General features: G+C 42.7%; 2 protein-coding genes across 2 annotated transcripts in view; one reads left to right on the top strand and one right to left on the bottom strand.

The window, feature by feature from the left end:
- The window catches only part of LOC311037031 (replication protein A 32 kDa subunit-like), a 469,874-nt gene that overhangs the window by 365,244 nt on the left and 80,967 nt on the right, over positions 1-23,663 (top strand). The window lies entirely within an intron of this gene.
- sowahb (sosondowah ankyrin repeat domain family member B) lies at positions 9,466-19,597 on the bottom strand. Its single transcript, XM_084046105.1, has 6 exons — positions 17,642-19,597; positions 16,727-16,906; positions 14,549-14,749; positions 13,141-13,406; positions 12,716-12,903; positions 9,466-12,610 (listed from the first exon to the last, which is right to left on the bottom strand). The coding sequence occupies exons 1-6, from the start codon at positions 19,539-19,541 to the stop codon at positions 12,145-12,147; spliced, it is 3,201 nt and encodes a 1,066-aa protein (XP_083902231.1). The 5' UTR covers positions 19,542-19,597; the 3' UTR covers positions 9,466-12,144.

Raw genomic sequence — 23,663 nt, 5'->3', positions numbered from 1 at the left:
TACAACAAATTATAAAGCACACTTACTTGATTATTTATCTTATCTTTTGACATTGTGTAATCATACACTGACTGAGCTAGTGAGCCCAGTATTAACAGAGTATGATTCAAATGCCAAATGAGCAACCCAAGCAAGCACACTACATATATGCTGGTTATTGGTTTAGTAAATAGATTTAGTGAGAAATTGTATTCTGTGGTGGCCAGTGGTTCTCAAAGTGGGGTGCGGGGACCCCAGGGATCCTTGAGGGGGATAACTCTATGCCTGACAGTGACATTTTACAAAATCAAAACAATCAAGTCAATAGTTGGTCAATCAAAAGACATTACAGCACTAGACCCCAGGGAGACCCCAGGGAGAAAGACACATGCTGATTTGCCATTTCCAGGATTTGATTTCCAGTATTTGAGTCTTGATTCCCAAGACTCAAGACCCAAAAGAGTCTTGAGTCGAACGCATTAGATCCAGGGAGACATCAAATTTCTCTTTTAGGGTTAGGGTTACCCTAACCCTAACCCTAAAAGAGAAATTTGATGTCTCCCTGGATCTAATGCGTTCGCGGGAGTAATTGCTTCGACTCAAGACCTTGAGTCTTGGGACTCAAGGCCCAAAAGAGAAATTTGATGTCTCTTACAGGCTGTAACCATCAAAAAGTCAGACCTCGTCGCAAAAACACGCTGATGGGTTTACTGGAAATGTATCAAGAAATAGTAGAATACATTCCCTCACTTCAATAAATCAAAGATATGATTGTTATTAACTAACTACCATAAAGAACATAATAGCGTGGCACTCGTCAATTCAATAAAGAAGATCTAAGGCTGCATGGGAGCGCATCGCTATTGTCTGCGTCACTTCCGTTCCCACGCTGTCAGTATCTTTCCATTCACAAATCTAGCGAGCACGCCCAATCTGCAGCCAGCCAATCAGCGATCGGGCTCCACTCTATCAAATATCACTGCCGCTAAACTGTCATTCTCCTTTCAGTCGGCGAACAGCAACCCACCTCCATCCCCAGCTCCACCTCAGATGTTCAAGAGCCGAAGGGAGGTCGATTCTTCTGCACTGCCACCACCAGCGTCTAGACTCCATGGGGGCTTTCCTTCCTATTCATCTATGCACGTTAAAATGCGATGGAGTCTAATCGCCAAATCTGTTTAAAGTTTTGTAATAAACATTTTCTTGTTTCAAATTGGCGTGATCTCTCTTTTATTGAATTCACCTATGGCTGCCTCTTTGATCACAGTGGTTCTCAAACCTTTTCATGTGAAGGACCCCCAAATATTTGGCCGTGGACCCCCATATGAAAAGATGTAATGCCAGACAGATTTATATTTAAAACTTTTTAGAAAAAACGTCAAGGAACCTTCTTTTTTGTTGTTAATCAAAGCAGAGTAAACACTGTAAGAACACTGTAGTGGAGAGAGGTAGCCATGGTTCACATGACGCTTGAATGAAAGTCATGTTTCAGGGCTAGGAGAGAGGTAGCAAATAGCTGAGCCTGTTAAGACGCTGTCTACATGAAACAGACGATGCGGGTTCAAACCCCACTCTACTCTTTATTAACCTGAGGCTGACTTCCAGAAGAACAACCATTGCTCAGTGACTCACAGCAGATGTAAGTATTGTTGAAACATTCTGTTGTATGTTAGCCTTCAGTTAGTAAAGTTGAATACTTCAGCATTTAATTATTAAATGCGCCATGCATGCAATGTTGAGATTACATGGAATTCATCTATTTATATATCTGCAGGGGGTCGCCGCTACTCGCGGCGGTAAGGGGTGTGTTTTTGGGACGAGCGTTCCTTAAAAGTTGATAAGCAAACTCAGAATCAGGCTAACGACTAGCCTGAATTAACATGCTGCACGCGCTGAAGCTGCGTAATGCTATGCTCAAAGATGGTTAATTTTGCACGATACGCAATCTCCAGTTTACCTCCCGTTTCTGCGCACTGGACTCCAACTTGCTTCCGGTCTCCTAAAAAGGCGTGTTCACCTACGTCACGCAGAAACGGGAGGTAAACTCCCGTTTCTGTAAACATATTTGACTGATAGCATTACGCAGCTTCAGCGCGTGCAGCATGTTAATTCAGGCTAGTCGTTAGCCTGATTCTGAGTTTGCTTATCGACTTTTACGGAACGCTCGTCCCAAAAACACACCCCTTACCGCCGCGAGTAACGGCGACCCCCTGCAGATATATAAATAGATGAATTCCATGTAATCTCAACATTGCATGCATGGCGCATTTAATAATTAAATGCTGAAGTATTCAACTTTACTAACTGAAGGCTAACATACAACAGAATGTTTCAACAATACTTGGAGACATCTGCTGTGAGTCACTGAGCAATGGTTGTTCTTCTGGAAGTCAGCCTCAGGTTAATAAAGAGTAGAGTGGGGTTCGAACCCGCATCGTCTGTTTCATGTAGACAGCGTCTTAACAGGCTCAGCTATTTGCTACCTCTCTGCACTACAGTGTTCTTACAGTGTTTACTCTGCTTTGATTAACAACAAAAAAGAAGGTTCCTTTTAGAGAACTTTAGTTTCGGTAGTGACACAATGGTGAAAAAATAAATTTACTAAGTCCAGAGCTCGATGACTGTTAGGGACCAAAAAAAGTCACTACAAAGTACTACCAATCAACTCTAATTGCCTAAAACGTACTCCTAACAGGTTTTTGGGGGGACGATTTTGGCCTGCACACTTAGTTATTTTTTAGGATTTAACTTTCGTTTCGGTAAAATAAATTTGACCGAAACGAAAATTACCAATAAACTCTAAATGTGCAAATTAACCGTTTTTCAATGGCTCCTTTTTGCTCTAGAGGGTACTCTTATTCTGAAGAGATCGTCCACCGGAAGTCTTATTGTTGCCACCTTATCGTTCCTGACGGAACACAGCTCTGAGAAACAGGTGAAAACAGAGATGTCTGTTAAAATCTGGAAAATGAAGAGCTAGGGATTAATATCAGTGTGGATATATCAGCATGTTTGTGTGTTTGGAGCTGCTCAGTATTTCTACCATAACCACCTGACAATAATAACAAGTTGGGCTGTGGCTGGTAAGCAAAGCAAAGCAAAGTAAAGTCAACTAACACATAATAGCCTGGAGGAGAAGAGATTGTGTGAGACATTTCAACACGTTTCTGAGTGAGTATGGACGCTATCTGAGAACTGTAATGACATGGACATGTAGTTAAAGTATAGGACCTTTATTGCCCTAGAATGCCTTCAGGACAAAAATAAATGTGGTTTGTGAAGCTAACTGTTTAAAATGTTCCTTTGGACTGGATGGGTCCTTCATGTTAGAATCATTTAGAAATGAAAGCAGAGTGATCCACTGCTTCTTTCTCTTTTTCATCTGTGATTGATTGATAGGCCTGTCACAATAATGATATAATCGGCGTCATTGTTTCCATGTTGCAAAATGTTCCTATATTTTCAAACGTTTTCAAAAGTAGTGGAACTAGCTGATCTATAAGCTCACAACGCATCGCAATGCAACACGTTGTGAGCTTGTAGATCGGCTATAATCACTACTTTTTAAAAAACATAATTTTTAAGATAAAATTATTAAATATGGCCTATTTTGACCATAGTATATTATTTATTTTAATTATTGTTATCATTCATTTTGTCGTATTAAAGTTATAATTTAGCATTTCAACTTTTAATAACTCCCCCATTCTCTCTCTCTCTCTCTCTCTCTCTCTCTCTCTCTCTCTCTCTCTCTCTCTCTCTCTCTCTCTCTCGTGTCGTCTCCAGGTGATGACTTCACAGCGGAGTCTGGCATACCGTCATGTGGTTCTAGAACGGCGGATGGCTCCATCTTGCCCCCCTGCCCACCCATCACCCCCCACCTGCCCGCCCATCCCCCCCAGGCCTGGAGCAGAGTGTTTGCTGTCATCCTGTACGCCGAGTTCCTGAAAGAGCTGGCGGCCATCGCCCAGGAGCACAGCATAGTGCCGGACCACTCATCGCTTCAACCCCAAATTTCACTGTTCTGGGGGGAACGTTCACCAGAAATAGCTGATGTCCAAGCTCATGACGCGTCAAAATGTGACGCGTTGTGAGCTTGGAGATCAGCTATTTCTGACAAAGAGATTTGGTGTAGTACAGTACAGTTGCTGTACAGTTGCAACTCAGATCCGTTTCACTGTGTATATCGAGGGTTTAAGTGGTTACATGAACGTGATGGGTCATTCCACCAAATTAATTAAAGCCATTTGGCTCATGCACTTTACAAGTGGGCTTATTGTCAGCAACAGCCAAGAACACAGGAGTCTATCCCTATTACAGCACTAGACCCCAGGGAGACAGACACATGCTGATTTGCCATTTCCAGGATTTGAGTCTTGAGTCGAACGCATTAGATCCAAGTAGACATCAAATTTCTCTTTTGGGCCTTAAGTCCCAAGACTCAAAGGCCCAAAAGAGAAATTTGATGTCTACTTGGATCTAATGCGTTCGCAGGAGTAATTGGTTCGACTCAAGACTCTATTGGGTCTTGAGTCGAACCAATTACTTAATATTTTGGACACAGCTGGTTTCTGCCCGACAGCACAGATATACAGTACTACTGTCAGGACTTGACTGTGACAAACATATTTCCCTGTGTGATTATGAATATGTAGGGGAAGAAAACTGATTATTTGTATTGATAATTTATCATTTGTATATAAACGCAATGAGATTATTCTAATGATGCTTAATCTCTAAATATATTATTTTGTGACAGTGTGAATACCAGACTGGTACATTTTTGTATTTAACTGAATAAATTGTTCAGTTTGATTACAAATCATATTTATAGCCTTATACCATTTTCCATACTGTTAGCTGATACATAAAGATGTTCCCTTAATTGTGTCTTGTGTCTCTTTGTGATTACAGTTGGTTGATGACCAATTATTGTATTTAGTCATGTTTAATTCTTGGGTTATTACTCCATCAATTGTTCTGTTTTTGTTGCTTAATCATTTTAAATAACGGTCACCTTATTTTAACTGAAGCATTTGTTGTTCCCTTCAGATTGTTGTGTTGACATCCGTCACATCTTAAATAAACAGCTTTTAAAAAGAAGTTTCGTGTATGTGTGTTTGGGGTATGTTTGATTGAGTGTTTAACCCTCTTTTTGGACAGACTGACTAAAAAGACTAAAAACTGCTGTTTGGACGCCATCTAGTGTCCATCAGCAGACACTACATCTGTCTGAGGATATGGGTGTAAAATGTATTTCAGATCTCCCGGTGGAAAAGTGACGCATGTGCTTACTCTATTGATTTTATCCCACTGTTAGGGTTGTTTTATATATATTTGTTTAAGACTTACAGTAGGCTGCCATGTCCCACTGGAATACAGTGACTGATATGAATTAATAATATACTGGGACCATACGTAAAATGAAGAATACCTTGTGATGTCAGTGACATTTTATTACAAATGAAAATAAAAATAAGAAACAGTGCAGTAACAATACGTTTTCGTATAGCAGCAATTTTGCATGTACAATATAAATATAAATATATTGTCTGTCGGGCGGAAACCTCATTATGGCCAAAACTGTAGGGGTGTTTTTTTGGGGACGAGCGTTCCGCAAAAAAAGATAAGCAAACTCAGAAACAGGCTAATGACTAGCCTCAGTTAACAGGCTGAACCCGCTGAGGCTGCGTAATGCTATCTACAAAGATGGTTAATAAATCAAGATACGCATCTCCAGTTTACCTCCCGTTTCTGCGTGACGTAGGTGGACTCCAACTTGCTTCCGGTCTCCTACGTCACGCAGAAACGGGAGGTAAACTGGAGATGCGTATCTTGATTTATTAACCATCTTTGTAGATAGCATTACGCAGCCTCAGCGGGTTCAGCCTGTTAACTGAGGCTAGTCATTAGCCTGTTTCTGAGTTTGCTTATCTTTTTTTGCGGAACGCTCGTCCCAAAAACACACCCCTTACCGCTGCGGGTAACGGCGAACAGGCCTTATGTAATCAAATGTATTTACATCAGTGTGTTCATGTAGTTTATCAATGTTTAATGAGCTAATGTCATAAAAATCCACCGTAGACTTGGCATATTTTTATTGATGTAGCCTTGCTCAATTTGTGATTTTGGGGGTCCTCTGCCAAATACATATTAATTTGGGGACTTGACATGAAAATGTTTAAGAATCATCATATTGGCTGAAAGCTGAATGGGTAAAGGTTGGAATCCCAGCCCTGACAATGTGTCGAGATGTCCTTGAGCAAGACACTCAACCAAGATGAAATCGGTTTCTAAAAAATATCTCCAAAACTACAAATGATTTCAAAAGAAAAAATCTCAAGCATGCATGTCCACAGTAAGGTGGAATTTTTGAACTGTGAATGGAGTTTCTAGGTGAACGTGTTTTTTTGAGGTCCCTATACCCTAACCCTAACCTTCCATCCGCCTCCATTCTAAATCTCTGAACTTTTAAAGGAGTACAATTCTAAAACTATGCAACATTTCAAAGATTCCTTTTCAGGCAAACATGTCCAGAGTAAGATGAACATTTTAAAGTATGAATGAGGTTACTAGGCGTAAGTATGTAGTTGTAAGCCTGCCTTTAAATGTCCATTGCCGCATCGACAATGAATGGGGCGCTTAAAGTTAAATATCTCCAAAACTACAAATGATTTCAAAAGAAAAAATCTCAAGCATGCATGTCCACAGTAAGGTGGAATTTTTGAACTGTGAATGGAGTTTCTAGGTGAAAGTGTTTTTTTGAGGTCCCAAATTCGTCCATCGACCTCCATTCTAAATCTCTGAACTTTTAAAGGAGTACAATTCTAAAACTATGCAACATTTCAAAGATTCCTTTTCAGGCAAACATGTCCAGAGTAAGATGAACATTTTAAAGTATGAATGAGGTTACTAGGCGTAAGTATGTAGTTGTAAGCCTGCCTTTAAATGTCCATTGCCGCATCGACAATGAATGGGGCGCTTAAAGTTAAATATCTCCAAAACTACAAATGATTTCAAAAGAAAAAATCAGCATGTGTCTTTCTCCCTGGGGTCTAGTGCTGTAATAGGGATAGACTCCTGTGTTCTTGGCTGTTGCTGACAATAAGCCCACTTGTAAAGTGCATGAGCCAAATGGCTTTAATTGATTTGGTGGAATGACCCATCACGTTCATGTAATGTCAATGTACAAAGGTCAGTGTGCTTCGTTATCTCTGTTGGAAGAGCTCTCGACTTCAGACCACAAGGTCATGGGATCGAATCCTAGTCCAGGATCCTTGGCATCTGAGCAATCTGGCTCCTACGGGTCTACTATATATTTTTCGCCTTTAAAGGTTGCTGGACAATATATAGAGGATGAAATGCATAATTTATTAAATCATATAAAGGTAATATCAAATACATTGTAAAAAATGAGAGACATGATGCTTTATTAGCTAGACAGTCTTTTATCATATTATTCCTCATTTTGCTGGTTTCCCCTGAAACCCCTTTACTGTTACAGAGTAGAACTACATTAGAATCTCTGCTGATGCTGTGGCCATAGCTGAATGGTTAGAGAGCCTGCCTGGCAAGCCATAAAAACCAGGTTCGATCCCAGGGCTCAGCTATGTGTCAGTGTCCCTGAACAAGATACTTAAAGGAGGAGTTCATGTATCCGGTAGGAGACACAAAGTAGATTATTTGTGTCTCCTACCGGAAATACACACAGTCATCAAATTATTGTCTTAGGAGTGCTGCAAAAACAAAAATAAATACATGAAATCAAGGCTTCATGGGGTGTGTAATTGATAGAAAATAAGTTATTTTTTGGGTGAACTCCTCCTTTAAAAGATTAGTACACCCATAAAATACGTAGTGATGCAAATGTGGCCTTTGTCTTCATGGGGTACAAGGAGTGCCAGGGGTCGGGGTCTGGGCCATCACCTGTACTCACCTGGCATAAAAAGGGACCTATGAAGAATTGATTGATTGATTATACTTGCATATTGTTTTTATTAACGTTTTTCAGTTTTGTAGTCAGTGTAGTGTTGTTGTTAACTTGTTTCCCCCGAGATTTTTCCACGAATCTCGCCTGCCCTGGGAACGCCACTGTTCCGTGAGCTGCTGCAGTGCTGCTGTTCAGCCACAGAGAAGAATGCCTCTCTGGTTTTGGGCTCCATGATTGGTCAAGTTCAAGGATTCTGCTATCGACTTTCATGGTCTTTTATAGGAATACGTGAAGCCTGGCTTTACCATCCTGGCTCGACACAGCCTGGCTTGACAAGGTCTAGCTCGACAAAGTCGCTCCTTTTCAGCCTGGCTTGGCGTTCATGGAACGGAATAAACCAGGCTGTACGGACCAGACTTTGTCAAACCTGCATTTTACTTAAATCCAGGCTTATTTAATTCTCCTTTCATGTAAAAGGTCTACAAATCACCTGGCATCTGTTACATAACATGCCATCTAAATTACATTTTAGCCTTTAGCCTTGTGTGTGTGTGTGTGTGTGTGTGTGTGTGTGTGTGTGTGTGTGTGTGTATATATGTGTGTGTGTGTGTGTGTGTGTGTGTGTGTGTGTGTGTGTGTGTGTGTGTGTGTGTGTGTGTGTGTGTGTGTGTGTGTGTGTGTGTGTGTGTGTGTGTGTGTGTGTGTGTGTGTGAGTGAGTGAGTGAGTGAGAGAGAGAGAGAGAGAGAGAGATCACACCTTCCAACAAAAAGAACAATCAAATACTGCTATTATGATTTATATCAAAAACTCAAGGAACTAGCAAATTAACATAAATGGCCGTGGTTGCATATCAGTGAGGGCCGGGGTCACACAAAAAGGGTCAAATCCCCCAAAATAGGAGAAATGAATAACAGGAGTTGTCCAGGAGATATAACAGGAGTCTCCTGGTGAAAACAGGAGAGTTGGCAGTTATGCTAGTCTAGAGAGTAGAAACATGGCTCCATAGAACTTGGATGAGCACAAAGTACAGTACATTAAAGGTTGCCTGGTGTATCAACATGGCTTCCACAGGCCTACTGTAAAAACTAAACATTGTAACATTTGGCACATTGCTCTGAAAGATACACTGGCATGGAGTTGGACATTTCAGTGGAACATTCCAATGTTATGATACAAACAGGCCTTGTTTGTCATTTCCATGGTAATTGTCAAGGTACCATACCAGTGTATTTTCCTAAATAAGAGATTACCATACAATAAACTAAATGCACAGTAAAATAAGTGTTAATTTATCCTTTTGTAACTCTTGAGTGTCACTTAAAAGAGTGATTTGATATATTATTTGATATATTTGAGTATTTGATATATTTTATATCAAATACACACCCCATGAAGTCTTGAATTCATGGAGATTTTTTAGTTTGTCGCATTCCTAAGCCAATAATTTGATGACCGGCGGAGACTCCAAGAGTCTCCTATTGCCCGATAAACCTGTCATCAAATTATTGGCTTAGGAATGCGATAAAAATAAAATTATCTCCACGAATTCAAGGCTTCATGGGGTGTGTAATTGATAGAAAATAAATAATATTTTGTGGGTGAAGTTGGTGAACTACTCCTTGAACCACATGAACCCTAGAATCCCTTTTCTGGGAATGTCATAAAAGTAATAGGTAAAGTGGTAAACATTAATTGTATATAGCCAAAATACAAGCTCATATTGCTTCACAACGCTTTGTGAACTTGTTGCTCGTCTATTTCCATTAGCGATATTTGGTGTAGAGGGAAAAGACTAGGAGGGGGCCTATTTATAGACCCCTGAGGGACTCGGGTCAATGAAGTAGTTAAATTCTACAGCGTTTCAACATTCCAGACAGGATACGTCACTACATACAAATACCACTGAGAACATCAGTAGGAGACAGATGACGATGGAATGGCTGCAGGCACTGAAAAGATGTTTAACTTTCTGAGGTGAACGTTTCTGGTAACATCTTCCAATAGACCCCTTAACAGACGACGCCACACTGATAACCAGTATGTGTGCACAGGCCGTCATCAAAAGAAACCCATTCTGTCATGTCTCGCTAGGACGCGCCTCACAAGCCAACACACAAGACGAGGTTGAATGTACTGAAACCAGCGCACCCCGAAACAATTTGTTGGGAATTGATTGCATGAAACAATCACCTGTGCGTCTAGTCTCAATGTTGGTAAACAAATAATTGGTCTATAGATTAGTGAATCCCAAACTTAAGATCAAGACCCAAAAGATACACTTGGTGTCTCCTCTGGACCCAAACATACAAAAATACATTATGAATTAATAACTTAAGCCCTATTTATAAGCCGATCTACAAGTGCAACACTAAATCGAGAAGCATTGTGAGCTTGTAGCTCCGCTATTTTCACTATTTCACTACTATATACACGTGAGGTTGTTCCAAACAGGTCCTACATCAGAGCTGAAGGCACATGAAATAGAGCCTGATTAATTTGCAATCCATTTGAATTGCATGAGAAGATAAGAGTTTAATCACTCGAACACAAGTATCCCTATTCTAGGCATGTCGTAATAGAAGAACATTCAGCAGAAATAGGCAAACATTCAGTGAAAATAGCTGATCTACAAGCTCACAACGCACAGGGATCAAGTATAGAGCCCTGGGGGACCACAGTCAATGATCTATTTAGGGTTTAAATACAAAACAATTAACAATTGATCAGACATAATCAGAGTCTCTCAGCTTTCCTACCGTCAGTCTCTCCTATACCGTCTGTCTCTCATCTTTCCTACCGTCTGTCTCTACTATACTGTCTGTCTCATCTTTCCTACTGTCAGACTCTCCTACACCGTCTCAACGGGGAGTGGACTCCTTATCTTCTTAGAAAGAAAAATAAAAGGAATGAAAGAAAACACGCACAGGTCCAGGCATGCACACTAACATACAATGTAGGCCGCCCAAGGGCTGTTAAAGCTAGGCTGAACAACAAAAGCCACCAAGCAATGTCAATGAAACCCAACCCACTCTGCAGGTAAGTGCTTGCAAACAGTTTCTTCTTTTTATTCCGACTATAATGCTTCAGGTGAGAAAACGGACTTTGTACAACAATGTCTTTTAATAAAACTAGTGTTCTTTTTTTGCAGATCATTATCCAGTGAAATCCAAAGCTCAGTCACAGAATTAGTATCCCTCCATTCAGAGTGAGTGAGTGAGTGAGTGCGTGCGTGCGTGCTTGAGTGCGTGAGTAAGTGCGTGAGTGTGCGCGTGTGAAGTTCAGCTTTCAGCCGAGAAAAGATCCTTTGTTATTAAATGTTGATTCAACGTCCGACAATCTGGGAACCCATTCGGTAAAAAAAAAAAAATGTTGAGAGATTACGTCAGACATACAAAGTAAAGTCCTGAGTGTTAATTTAACTCTGAGAGTGTATGAATGTGAGAGTCAGATGTTAGAGTTCCTGTCAGTGTGGATGCCTGTGCAAACACACAGAGTACACATACTCAGGCCCAAGTCAAACAAGGTTTGAACAATAATCTGGGTGCCTGATAAGAGGATGCGTCTCTGTACTGTAGATCACAGCTAAACACAACTAATTACACTGCTGCCATCCAAACACGCTGTACAACAAGCTGTGTCCTCAAAAAGACTTTCAGTAATGCAGAAGAACAGCCCAATTCCCACACTGGCTGCCCTACAGCGGTTTGTCATTCGGTCACACAGGCATCATGCAACACAGGTTTGACAGCCAGTCAGCCATCCAGTCGTTCAGTCAGCCAGTTGGTCAGGAAACCAATCCGCCAGTCAATGAGTCCCATCAGATGTCAGTCAGCAATCCAGCTCACCAGCCAGCCAGTCAGTCTCTAAAGTCAAGCTGTCAGCCAGCTAGCCAACAGTGAGCAAGTCAGTCGGCCATTGAGTCAGAGAGCTATAATACATGTACTTGGGTTTGCATGGCGTCACATACTGTATCAAAAAGGGCCGATCTCACGAGCTCACAATGATCATTAATTCTAATTCAGGATCACAATGACAAATCACAGATACTAAAGCATAGAAACCACATTATCTGAAAAATAATAAAAAAATAAAAGAAACAATTAGTTTCTCTCTTCTCTGTCTCGTTATCTTGTATATGGAAACTTATTATTTTTTTTACAGTCACCATGATTGCGCTGCAACGCGTTGTCAGCTTGTAGATTAGCTATAAATATAAATCAAGCTTTATGCCTATTCAGACAAAGGTGTCTGACTGTTGTCCAGGGAACAGAAGCAGCGATTTATGTTTCAGAAACGCGGCGATAGATGACGACCTCTTGACTCTCGACGCAGGACTTGAAACGCTTGGCACCCCGTTGCGATGGTCCTTGTCCCACAAGCGTGACGGGTGGTGACCCTCCCCTCCACTTCCTCCTCCCTCACTCCTCCTGCCACCTCCTCCTGCTCGTCCTCCTCGTCCTTCACAGACCCCCTCGGGAGCTTTCAGGAGCTGGAGCATGTCTATGGGACGGGGCTGTTCCAGATACTGCCACGGCCTCTTCCCGGAGGTGTCCCTCAGTCCCACGTTGGCGTTGAACTTTTGGACCAGAAGGCGCATCATTTTCTTGTGTCCATGGATGGCGGCGAGGTGGAGGGGTGTGTACCCACATGCAGACCGGGCGTCGACATCCAGCGTCAAACCAGCTTTACTGACGCCGTACCTAGGGCAAGAGAGCAGGGAAGAGAGGATTGATTTTTGGTCTTTTGTTATTAATGATTGAATCCAGTCTTCATTCAGCAGCGTGTGTATGTGTGTACAGTATTACCATAAGGTATTGAGGACACGGTGGTCTCCGTGTTTGGCGATCCAGTGCAGGACGGTGTTTCCTGAGATAAAGTCTCGTCTGTTGAGAAGGGAAGGGTCTTCTCTGAACAGAGAGTAGATGTCTGTCCAAGACCCCGTCGCACCTTTCACCAGCCAGTCATGTTCCTTACGATCCAGAGGAACCGACGACTGGAAACACACATGCATGAATGAATGAACGAATGCATTAATTTAGGCCAGGCATCTGTGCCGAAATATCATCACTGTTTTAATTTGTTGTTTTTTCATAAATGAATGCCCTATCGCAAAAATAGCAAAAATAACATTTTACAAGCTCGATGCGACACGTTGTGAGCTTGTAGATGGGCTATTTTAGCTACTACGTTATAGTAATGGTGATTATATAATAATTGTGACAGGACTAACCTCTCGATCGAAGTCTGAGGTGTTGTGAGCAGTGGAACGAGCAGAGGAGGAGGTGATGGCGGTAGCGGGGAGTCCCTGCTTTCCTCCTACTACCGTTCCACTCCCATCACATTCGCCCTCCTCTTCCTCGGCCTCTGCCAGGTCCATGTAGCTGTGGCAGCGAGGGGGAGTGGAGCAGGAGGACAGGGACGAGTTGGAGAAATGGTAGTTCATGCTGAGGGAGGAGGAGAGGAGGCTGAGACGATCCTGACGGGACGATTTCACTCCTGAAAATATACAGTGTTGACCTTTGATGAGTATTCAGTTCTGATTGGTCAGTTAAGGCAGTAGTTCTCAAAGTGGGGTACGCGGACACCCAGCGGTCCTTGAGGGACAAATCTTGACAACTCTTTTCCTTCGGGGGTCGGCAGCCAAATACATAACAATGTGGGGTGGGGGTCTTTGACGTGAAAATGTTTGAGAACCACTGAATTATTATGCGGTCTGCCATTTCTGAATAATGGACCGATATTCAGCCTCTGTTTACATTGGCTATTATGGATGCAGACGGTAATAAATACCTAAATCAATATTGTGCGTTTGTGTGTGTGCGACACACACAAGCGCGAGTCTGTCTTTTTTTTTCTGTCGACAGAGAAAACTAGAGGGAGTGAATGGGAGAAAGGAAAGGAGAGCTAGTTCATATTTGTAATGTATACAAGATGATATAACAGGTCAGTGCTATGGAAATAGTAAACTCTCTGCCTTGATGTACAGTATCTGTCCCGTCTGTCACTGTCAAGTTTAGGGAAGTCTGTCGTTTGTACAAAGGAATTATTGCTGTGGAAACGGCAGTCGGTGGCAGCTCTGTGCCTGGGTGTGTGTGTGTGTGTGTGTGTGTGTGTGTGTGTGTGTGTGTGTGTGTGTGTGTGTGTGTGTGTGTGTGTGTGGACTATCCAATTGCAAACCACAGTTTTAGGATTCTGTTGCAAGAGTTTGCAAGTTGTTGCGTTGCGAATCTTTGGTCTGTACTGGCCTAAATTTACAGTGTGTGTTTCAACAGCGGGTTTTCAGTCAGTCAGTAAAGAACGTTGAATATTCTAGGAGGACCTCTGAGTTTGGCAAATATATCGCTAATGTCTGGCAGAAACCTCTTATCACCATATTCATAAATGAATGCCCTACTTGATCATACTACAGTGTCACACAAAAGCATCAAAATCTGCAAGCTCAAAAAGCGCCACGAAGCGACGTATTTTGAGCTTGTAGATCTGCTACTTTAGCTATTTAATTTAGCTATTTAAATTGAATCTTGAAAGGTAACAGTTTTGGACATATGAGGTTCCACCCGACAGAGACGGTATATTTTTTAAAGTTTTGTAAAGGTGTTTTCCACATGCGACTTAAAAGGTGGTGAAAACTCCTTCACCTTTCCTTCCCCGCCTCTCTCTTCTCTCTTCTTCCTCTGCTCCGGACAAGGTGTCGTCGAGGCCGGCGCCGAGACTGCGACACATCCTGCTCCTCAACCTACTGCTGATACGCCTGGCGACCGCCGGACGCTTTCGCACCGTCAGCGAGGAGGTGGAACCCTCACTGGACTCCGCCTCCTCCTGGCTGTCATGGAGATGACCTGTGGGAATGTGGCAATGGGTTACGAGTGTGCTGAAATGTACCACCAAAAGGAGCGGTCGGAGGTTAAATGCATCTGCGTGTGCAGCCTCGTTTGCAGGTTTCCATCGAGCCAAGGACCCTGGCACAATGTGGCACATGCTGCTCACAGTATGTTTACATTAGATGTTGACATCCTGGCAGTACGTGGCACAGCTTTGGCATGCTTATTTATTAATTATGTTTACATGTTGATAACCTAGGCGTAGGAACTAGGCGCACAGGATCTTCAAGCACCTTAAGCTTAATGTGCTGTGTACAGTATATATATGTTGTATATGTTGATTTCCTTATTATTACAGTTTTTTCTCTCTCTCTCTTAAAAAATTACCATTACTTAATGCTGCTACATGTCTGAGACTCTCAATGAGGAGATGCAACAATAAAGACCACCTTGAACCTTGATCCAGGGGAGAGTGAAAGATGGAGATACAGAGAGAGGAAGAGGTAGACGGAGGCGGAGAGAGGAAGAGTAGAAGAATGAGAGCGAGGGAGAGGTAAGATGAAGACTGATAGAGCAGCTCAAAACAGAGTGAAAGAAAAGACAAAGGAAGAGAAACAGAGAAGAGAGACGGAGAGAAAGAGAGCAGCAGAAATTGCCACTATCACTTAACCAGTCTCTAAATAGTGATTATCAACCGGTTTAATTTAAAGGCCCCCCATTTGATATGCATTAGGCCACACCACAGGCTCTCATTTGATAAGATTTCTTTAAATCTTTCGGACCACAATCTAAGAACATTTTTATTGTTTACATGATTTGGTTTGGTTTAGTGTGACATGGTTTGTCACTCGGTCCAAAATTCCTTTACTGTATACTGTAGGCATAGAGAGAAACTTAATAAACTGTGAAACTGATCAAAGTAGCCATTATTGTACGTCCTCTAATTGCATTTACTTGTACCTGTAATAATTATGAAGATTACCCATTAATCATTTAGCTGGGGACCGTCTGGGACGCGTCCCTCCTTTTGCTCGTACAGTTCCTGTTCCCGTCCCTCTTTAGCTGAAGCTGTGTAACATTATATAAACAAAACTCTGACAGCAAGCTTTCACTTTGACCTCTTTATTGATAATAAACATAACATTGGTGGTATCCAAAGTAGGCTAGGCTATATAAGGCCATATATTGTATTATGTTTATTATGTTTATATCATACAACGCAATAAAGCCAGTGGCTTTTGTTTGCGGTCCTTTCACATGTACGGTATATGACTATGTGCAATCTCTTTAGTTGAGAATGTGTCTCTCTTCAACAAACGGAGACAGTGACGCTTTTTTGTTAAATGTTACTTTTTAGTGTCTCTCGTCTGTCTTCACAGCACCATTTCAGAGAGCACAACTCCATGTGGGGATGTTGATGTTTTTCAATGTCTGGCAGAGAGGGATGGGCGGCGGGGGGTGGGAGGGGGGAACTGTACGAGCAAAAGGAGGGACGCGTCTGGGACCCCCTCAAGGACCCCTGGGGGCCACAAGACCTTATGCTGAGAACCACTGTCTTAACTCGTTAAGACCGGGAACGCATCTGTGTCATTTTTTCTTTTTAGCTAAACAAGCCTTATTTTACACTTTTGGCTATTCAAATATAGCAGATACACTGTACAAGCTCATAGCACGACATCGAGTGCCGCGCTACGAGATTGTAGATCTGCTATTTTTGAAAAATCTTTTGCTTTTGGCGGTCCCTGGAACAACAAATTTTGATGGGGGTCCGTGGCCAAAAACATCATTTTGGGAGTCCTTGACATGGAAAAGTTTGAGAACCACTGATATAGCAACATAGGTTTTTCTGAAAACTGTTAGGATTTAGAAGACATTTTGTCGAATCGGCCTCAGGTCTAAATGGGTTAATAAATCACTTAACCAATGAAATACTTAAATGTCCAGCCAAGCCAAAGCAGTGATTCGGGCAGGGACCAGTTCCAATTAATTCCATACCTGTGGAGTGCTGCCATGACGGTGCGCTGGCAGGAGCATCTTCGTTGTCCAGGAGATGGCCAGTGGAATGATGCCACGGCGCTGTTATTTTCCTCTCAGAGCGGTGCATCAGGGACAGAAGTCTGGTCTCTTCAGCTCGCTGTAGTACTTGCTGGACTTTGGTCCCAGCTGCAGCCTCACCTAGGATTGGTTGATTGATTGAATACTTTATTAGTCAAAAATGTAAACGGTACAGAGGTACGGTAAAACACTTGCTCTAAAAGCATGGCACAAAAAAGTCCAGGGGACTTGTTTCCATTGTGGACCTATGTATTTAATTCATCAACAGAGCATAGAATATTAATACATTCATACATATCATCAACAAATACATATAGCTATATTTACAGAGGAGAAAAGGGAAAAGGAGTAGTAGAATGAATATTTTCACATGTTTGTGCTAAATTTGTGGGGTACCAGATCATAGGTGCTCCCTCTGGTGTTGTGGCTGTCACGTATAAGGGCCCTCTATCTTTAATACCAATCCCATTAATATTTGCTTAACCATGTCTTCTACCCTGAGCCATCCCAAACGTCAAAATAAGAGTGATTGAGTCCAAAGATGTGGTGATGAAGACCCCCAATGCTCATGTCACATCTCTGCATGGAGCTGAGCCCTTTATTCCCTTCTATTTTGCTTTTGTTTGATTTAATCTATTTTACTTTTCCTCAGTGTGCGCCAGTTCTGGCTTGTTTGGGTGCTTTTCTTCTAAGGGAACTCTGGGATGTGTAGTATTAAAACACACTTGAGAATATAGTATTGCATGCCAACTAAATAATAAATGTAAAATACATACATAAATAAATTGCATTAATGAATAAATACATGACAAATGGAGGTGAACAGCCCATTCTCCAATACCATGAAGTAGGTACCTTCTTCGATTAGTGTATCGTTTAGTGAATCATCACTGTTGCTCCAATCCGATGCTCTAGCGGAACCAGACTGGGGCCAATCACTACTGGGGTACTCTGCTGGAGAGACGAATATGGGACTGCTGTGGCTGGAAGACGGCCTCTCTCCTGGTTCGAGCCCCCTTGGCCCTGATATTCCTGGGTCTGGATCAAGCCCCAGGCCTGGCGTTGCTCCTGGCTTTAACTGTTGTTCTGGATTAGGCCCAAATTGTGTCGAGTTTGCAGGGTCACACTGGGAGCCGGGGTGGTTAAGGTGGGTGCTTAGATGGCGATGACCAGGAGGTCCGATGCAATGAGCTCTATCCAATGATGAGAGCATGTAGTTTTCTGCTTCTAAGGGCAGGCTGCGTCTGGGTGGGTTCGAGTCCACTGGAGCCGATGCCAGCCGCGTCCCCGAGCCAGCAACCTGCCCCGACCCCGAGCTCCATCCTGGGGTTTGGGAGGGCGCCCATTCCCTTTCTGAGCCCTCGACGTGAATGGCTGGAATGCCCTGCAGCTGGGAGCCCAGGGTGCTCCCGTTTCTCTCAGAACTCAGTCCTGAGGCAGTCAGAGACACAAAACCGGAGGTCAGCGAGGAAGAGGAGTCCAGCGATGACGAAGGAGCAGGGGAGTTGGAGATGCATGGCGAGGACGAGGAGATGGCCCTGTTCATCTGTTCAAGCGGAACGTTCAGCGGCCACGCACCCCTTTCAACTGCTTCTGAACATGGCCTCCTCCTTGGGATCTCCAATTCGTCTTCCTCTTGTTCATCATCATCATCATCATCGTCATAAGAGACAGCTGTTTTGTAGCTTTTTCTGTGCCTGGCGAGGCGAATTATTGGGAGCTGGTCGCTGTGATGATGAAGAAGAGGCACACCTGCTGTTTGTTGTCGTTCAGCTTCAATAAACTTGAGACATGCTTCTCTCCTTTTCTCTGTGTTCTGTTGGGGGGTTTCTCCATGCTTTTCCTGAGCTTTTGTGGGAGGTAGTAGGTGAGGAGGAGGAGGAGGAGTGCAGGAAGCCTGATCTCTCTGGGCGTCAATGTGTCCTCTAGGCTGTCCCAATTCAGCAGACTGGTCAAGTAAACCAAGAGTAACATGTTCTGTTTTGTCAAAACCATGACTATTATTGTTACCTGGTGGAGAGGTGGGCTTGGTGCTATAACATGGGACCAGCTGCTCTGTGCTGCTGCTGACCAGGGGCACTTGTAGCTGTGGTGGTGCGTCCTCAGTGCTGTCATATGGGTAGGAGGGCTCCAGCAATCTTAATTTGGGTACATCTCCTCTCAGAGGAGATATCCCCAAATTAAGATCGGTCTCCCCCGCGTTATTGTTGTTGCTCACGACGATCCCGGCCGACGGAAGGATGGTTTCCCCGTTGGTTTCGGTCAGGAGCCTCAGGACTCCTCCAGTCGTCTCCCTCGGCGCCGGGGGCGGTTGTTTCTCCCGCGACGACGGCCTCCTCTCCGCCGGGTTTCGGTTCACATCGCGCGGGGAGCGGTCCCTCCGCCCGGCGCTCTGCGTCCGGCCGCTCTGTCTCCTCCCGGGGTAGTGGTGCTTCTTGGAAGGCTCAGGGTGACCGGAGGAGACACCGGGGGGGAGGCGACACCCGTGGGGGAGATACCCGGGTGGGACGCCACCGCCGGTGGTGGTGGTGGCGCCTCTAAACTTCCTCCTCAGCGCCACATACTTCACCCCGTCCTCCTGTCGGACGGCGGCCACGGAGTTGACGAACTGTTTGAACAGTTCCCTGTGGCTCTTCGGGTTGTCCTCCGCCCGCAGGAAGGCGTTGAAGTGAGCCAGCAGCTCGGCGTTCCTCACCTTGCCGCCGTTGCTCTGGAGAAAGAACAGGACCGCGTCCTGCGTGAACTCTGTAGCCATTCTTTCTCCTGGACTGGGAGTTCTGCTGCTCTTCTTTTCGCTCAAAGTTTCAAGGCAAAGGTCGTTGTTGTGGGTTTCATTATGTCAGTCAGTGTGTGTGTGGAAATATAACTCCACCCACACTGACAGATACTCCACCCCCCACCTCAGCAAGAGATTTAATACTGCATGGTTGCACCTGCAGGCTGCATACCTGGAGTGCCTGCATGCCATTACTGTCTGACTCACTGTCACTCACAGACAGTGGTGGGAAAAGTAACTAAGTGCTCAAGTAAGTTACTCAAGTACAGTTTTGAGGTATTTTTTCACTTTACTGTAGTATTTCCAATTTCAGTACTTTTTCTTATACTCCACTACATCTCAGAGGCAAATGTTATACTTTTACTCCACTACAATTATTTGAAAACTTATTTACTTTGTAGATTTGTATTATTATTACAAAACATGCATTAACCACTTTATCCCTATATACTTAGGCTATTTGAAAACTTGAAATGGGACATTCTGCACAATGAGTACTTTTAATTTTGTATTTTAAGTATATTTTGATACCAATACTTTTGTACTTTTACTCAAGTACATTTTAAATACGGGACTGGACTTCTACTTGTAACAGAGTATATGTACATTGCAGTATTGATACTTGTACTTAAGCAACAAATGTGAGTACTTCTTCCACCACTGGTGTAAAGTGATACTTTTTGGTAAGTGTTAAATAACCCCATTATGATAGCAATGTATTGCTATAGTGTATTCAGTAAATGGGGTGTCCCTGTCTCTCCAGCTATTAATTAATTTGACATTAGGCCACACTAGGGACCTCATTTGATACTATTCGTAAGACCTGAACCCACATTGAGAACCACTGGGGTGGCAAGTCAGGTTCTCACCTGGATATAAAATAAAAATGTGTTGCCATTTTGGTGCAGTTTAGCACCCTTGTCAATGGTGCTCTACAGAACCATTAGAGGTGCCCATTTTAACTGATGATCGTCCAACAACATCTTTGTGCAGCAGCGATGCCATGTTGCACCTCAAGCATCCCCATCCACCATTTCTGTGCGTTATGATTATAGGACTGACATTTATCTGCTTGACCCAGTACATACATGTGTTGAATCACTCATCTGTGTAAGCACACTGATGCTTGATACCATGACCATCAACTACTACTTTATCAGATACTGACATCTGTGTGCAGAATGATACAGGTTCTTTTCCATGTCTCATAATCTGGTCACATCATGTGTCCAGCACTGTATGTACCTGTATTCTCCATTTGTGTATAGTAAACTTCAGAACTTGTCGTGCAATACTGCCGGTTGTCATCTCGTTCTCAGAACTCATCACTCAACACCCTTAGAGGGAGACTCTTGAGGAACAAGTAAAAACACTAGTGTTGGCCCAGGCGGCTGGTGTAGCCGTCTGGGCACCTAGGCTGGTAATCCAGTCCCGACGACCTTTGCTGTGTGTCACCCCACCCCCAAATCTCTCTACCCATTTCCTGTCAGTCTACTGTATACCTATCAATAAAGGCAGAAAAAGCCCCAAAAATATATATCTTTAAAAAAACACTAGTGCATACAGTACATGGTTCTACAGTATATTGTCAACTTTGGCACCTGCCAAACAAACTACATACCTTCAGTGTTTTAAGAGCCCTAGTTAGCCATGAATGGAGTAATGAGTAAATGGATTGTTAATTAAAATATGTTTTTAATACACAAAACATTTACATAAATATACATCTTTAATAATATAAAATGTTAAAATGTTCAGGTTTTGGATTCTTCATGCTGCAGGCCTGGATGTTAGCCTCCGTTTTACCAGTGTCACAGCCATATGGAGCTCCTGTGGAGTGATGATTCCATGCCTGTTGGTCTTAGACAGCCGGGAAGCTTCCAGACCCACTAGTTGAAGCAGAAACCTTTTTGGACAGCCACGTTGGCCTGCTAGGGAGACTCTTCCAGTCCCAACAGAACCGCCCTGTAGAAGAGACATTGCACAATGTAAATGTACAGTGATAAATACACTTGTTTTATAGTGGGATTCAAATTCTATCATTTTCATGTACCACACAAGACAGAAAAATACCCAATTTTCAAACATTTTCAGCTATAATTCTAAAACACAATGCAATGCGTTGTGATGCAATAGATTTGAAACAACTTTCAAATCTTTGTTGAAGAATGGCTGTACCTCTTTTTGAGCTCTGTAGATGAAGGTGGAGTGAGCCCTTGTCCTCAGCTTCTTTGATTGTTTCATTTTCCTTGTTCCTCTGGCAGGGGCCTTCATCACTCTTATCGCTTGTAAATGCAGGATTGAAACAAACTGGTGCAATGGACAGTGGCCTTTTCAAATGCAGCTGGTGAAGAAGGAAGTGGTGAGAAAATAAAACAAGTTCCATTTAAAACACCTTTGTGCAGTTAGGCTGGATTGCTTTCACCTGCACGGCCCACACTGATTTGTTGGGGTTCACATTCAAACCAACAAACCTGAGCATGATTGGATGATGGATGATATGAATGGATGTTTTTGTCTGGGTTTTTAAATAGCTCTGTTTGACCAAAAAGCCTTTCAGGATTGAGTCACGGGCAAGGCCCATGGACTCAGGCTTCGGCCCTGAATGGGAATTGTGTGTTTGAGTGTGAAGAACAGACTGTCAATATTTCTGGCTTATTTAATCTGAAGAGTGTTGGTTGAAATATAAAAAGGACAATATTATGAAAATTACAAAATCATAATTACATAAATTATTGAGAAAATGTCACATCGATTTCACAGTTAATAAACTGTAACTGTGTTAACGGTGAATATGCAGCACAATCATCTGTACTTCGTGCAAACAACTTAATATCGAGGTTCCTCTTTGCTTGGCCACTGACAATGAGCACAGAGCATGTATTAGCCAATCTTCATTGGTACAGAGGAATGGCTGGTAAAAAAAATAGTGCTAGTGTGCTCATCCAACCAAAATGGATTTAGGTGCACAGTAGAGAAATTAAGAAATATCCAAACAATGGAAAGATAAGCTCCCAATATTTTATTAAGGATGCCTGATGTAGGATACCTCGGTCCATAGGACTCAAATGTCTATAATGACATCTGTAAGGGAACCGTAGATTATTTACTGCCACAAGACTGTAGAATGGGAAGAGAGTGATGGGGGCCTTGTCCCTGTCCAATCTGACTGACCACCAGCTCCACAGCGACTCTTACAGGTCATCAGCTGCACCTGCAAGAAACACTACTTGTGATGATGAGGAAGATCAACCAGACAATTTACACTTTTGCAATGTAAAAGAAATGTAAAAAAAATCCCAATAATTGTATTGCGATTTTTCTCTTAGCATACAATTACACATTACACAAATCCACTCACACACACACACACACACACACACACACACACACACACACACACACACACACACACACACACACACACACACACACACACACACACACACACACACACACACACACACACTTGCACTTTCACAAGTTATCTTTAAATTATGTTTTAAATGTATGCTAATCAATGGCATCATGTTGCCTTGTATACTGTAAATATAATAATTGTGATGCTTTAAAATATTTTAGGAAGCAAAAAAGTGGTACTGTACAGTATCAGGGTATGGTTAAGAAAGACCTTGGAAACATATTTCCCACCACTTGGGTCTCTTAGGACTTATTATAACCTATTGGAGACTTTTATGATTAATAAACATTTGTCTTATGTTCTGTTGCAATTTCTGTGAGTTAAGTTGCATTCCCTTTTTTCCCCTCACAAAATGCTTATAGTACAAGTAAGTATAAGATTCTAGCAGTCCTACTCTAACATGCCTGATACACAAGTCCTCTGAATTTGGGGTTTCAAAACATCTTGTTTTCATGTTCAGTATTATTTCATTACACTGCATTTAGTTTATAATTGGGACAACTGAGTAACAAAATGTTGAGCATCACAGTGAGAGTTGAGCAAAACGCGAAGGGCAATAAAAGCCTGGAGATCAAGGCTACAGTGAGGGGAACACACACACACACACACACACACACACACACACACACACACACACACACACACACACACACACTCTCTCTAAGTGAATTAAATTAACA

The sequence above is a fragment of the Gymnoscopelus microlampas genome (genome assembly GCF_963454915.1).
Source record: "Gymnoscopelus microlampas genome assembly, chromosome: 21".
NCBI lineage: Eukaryota > Metazoa > Chordata > Actinopteri > Myctophiformes > Myctophidae > Gymnoscopelus > Gymnoscopelus microlampas.
This window is presented reverse-complemented; position numbering and strand designations above follow the sequence as displayed.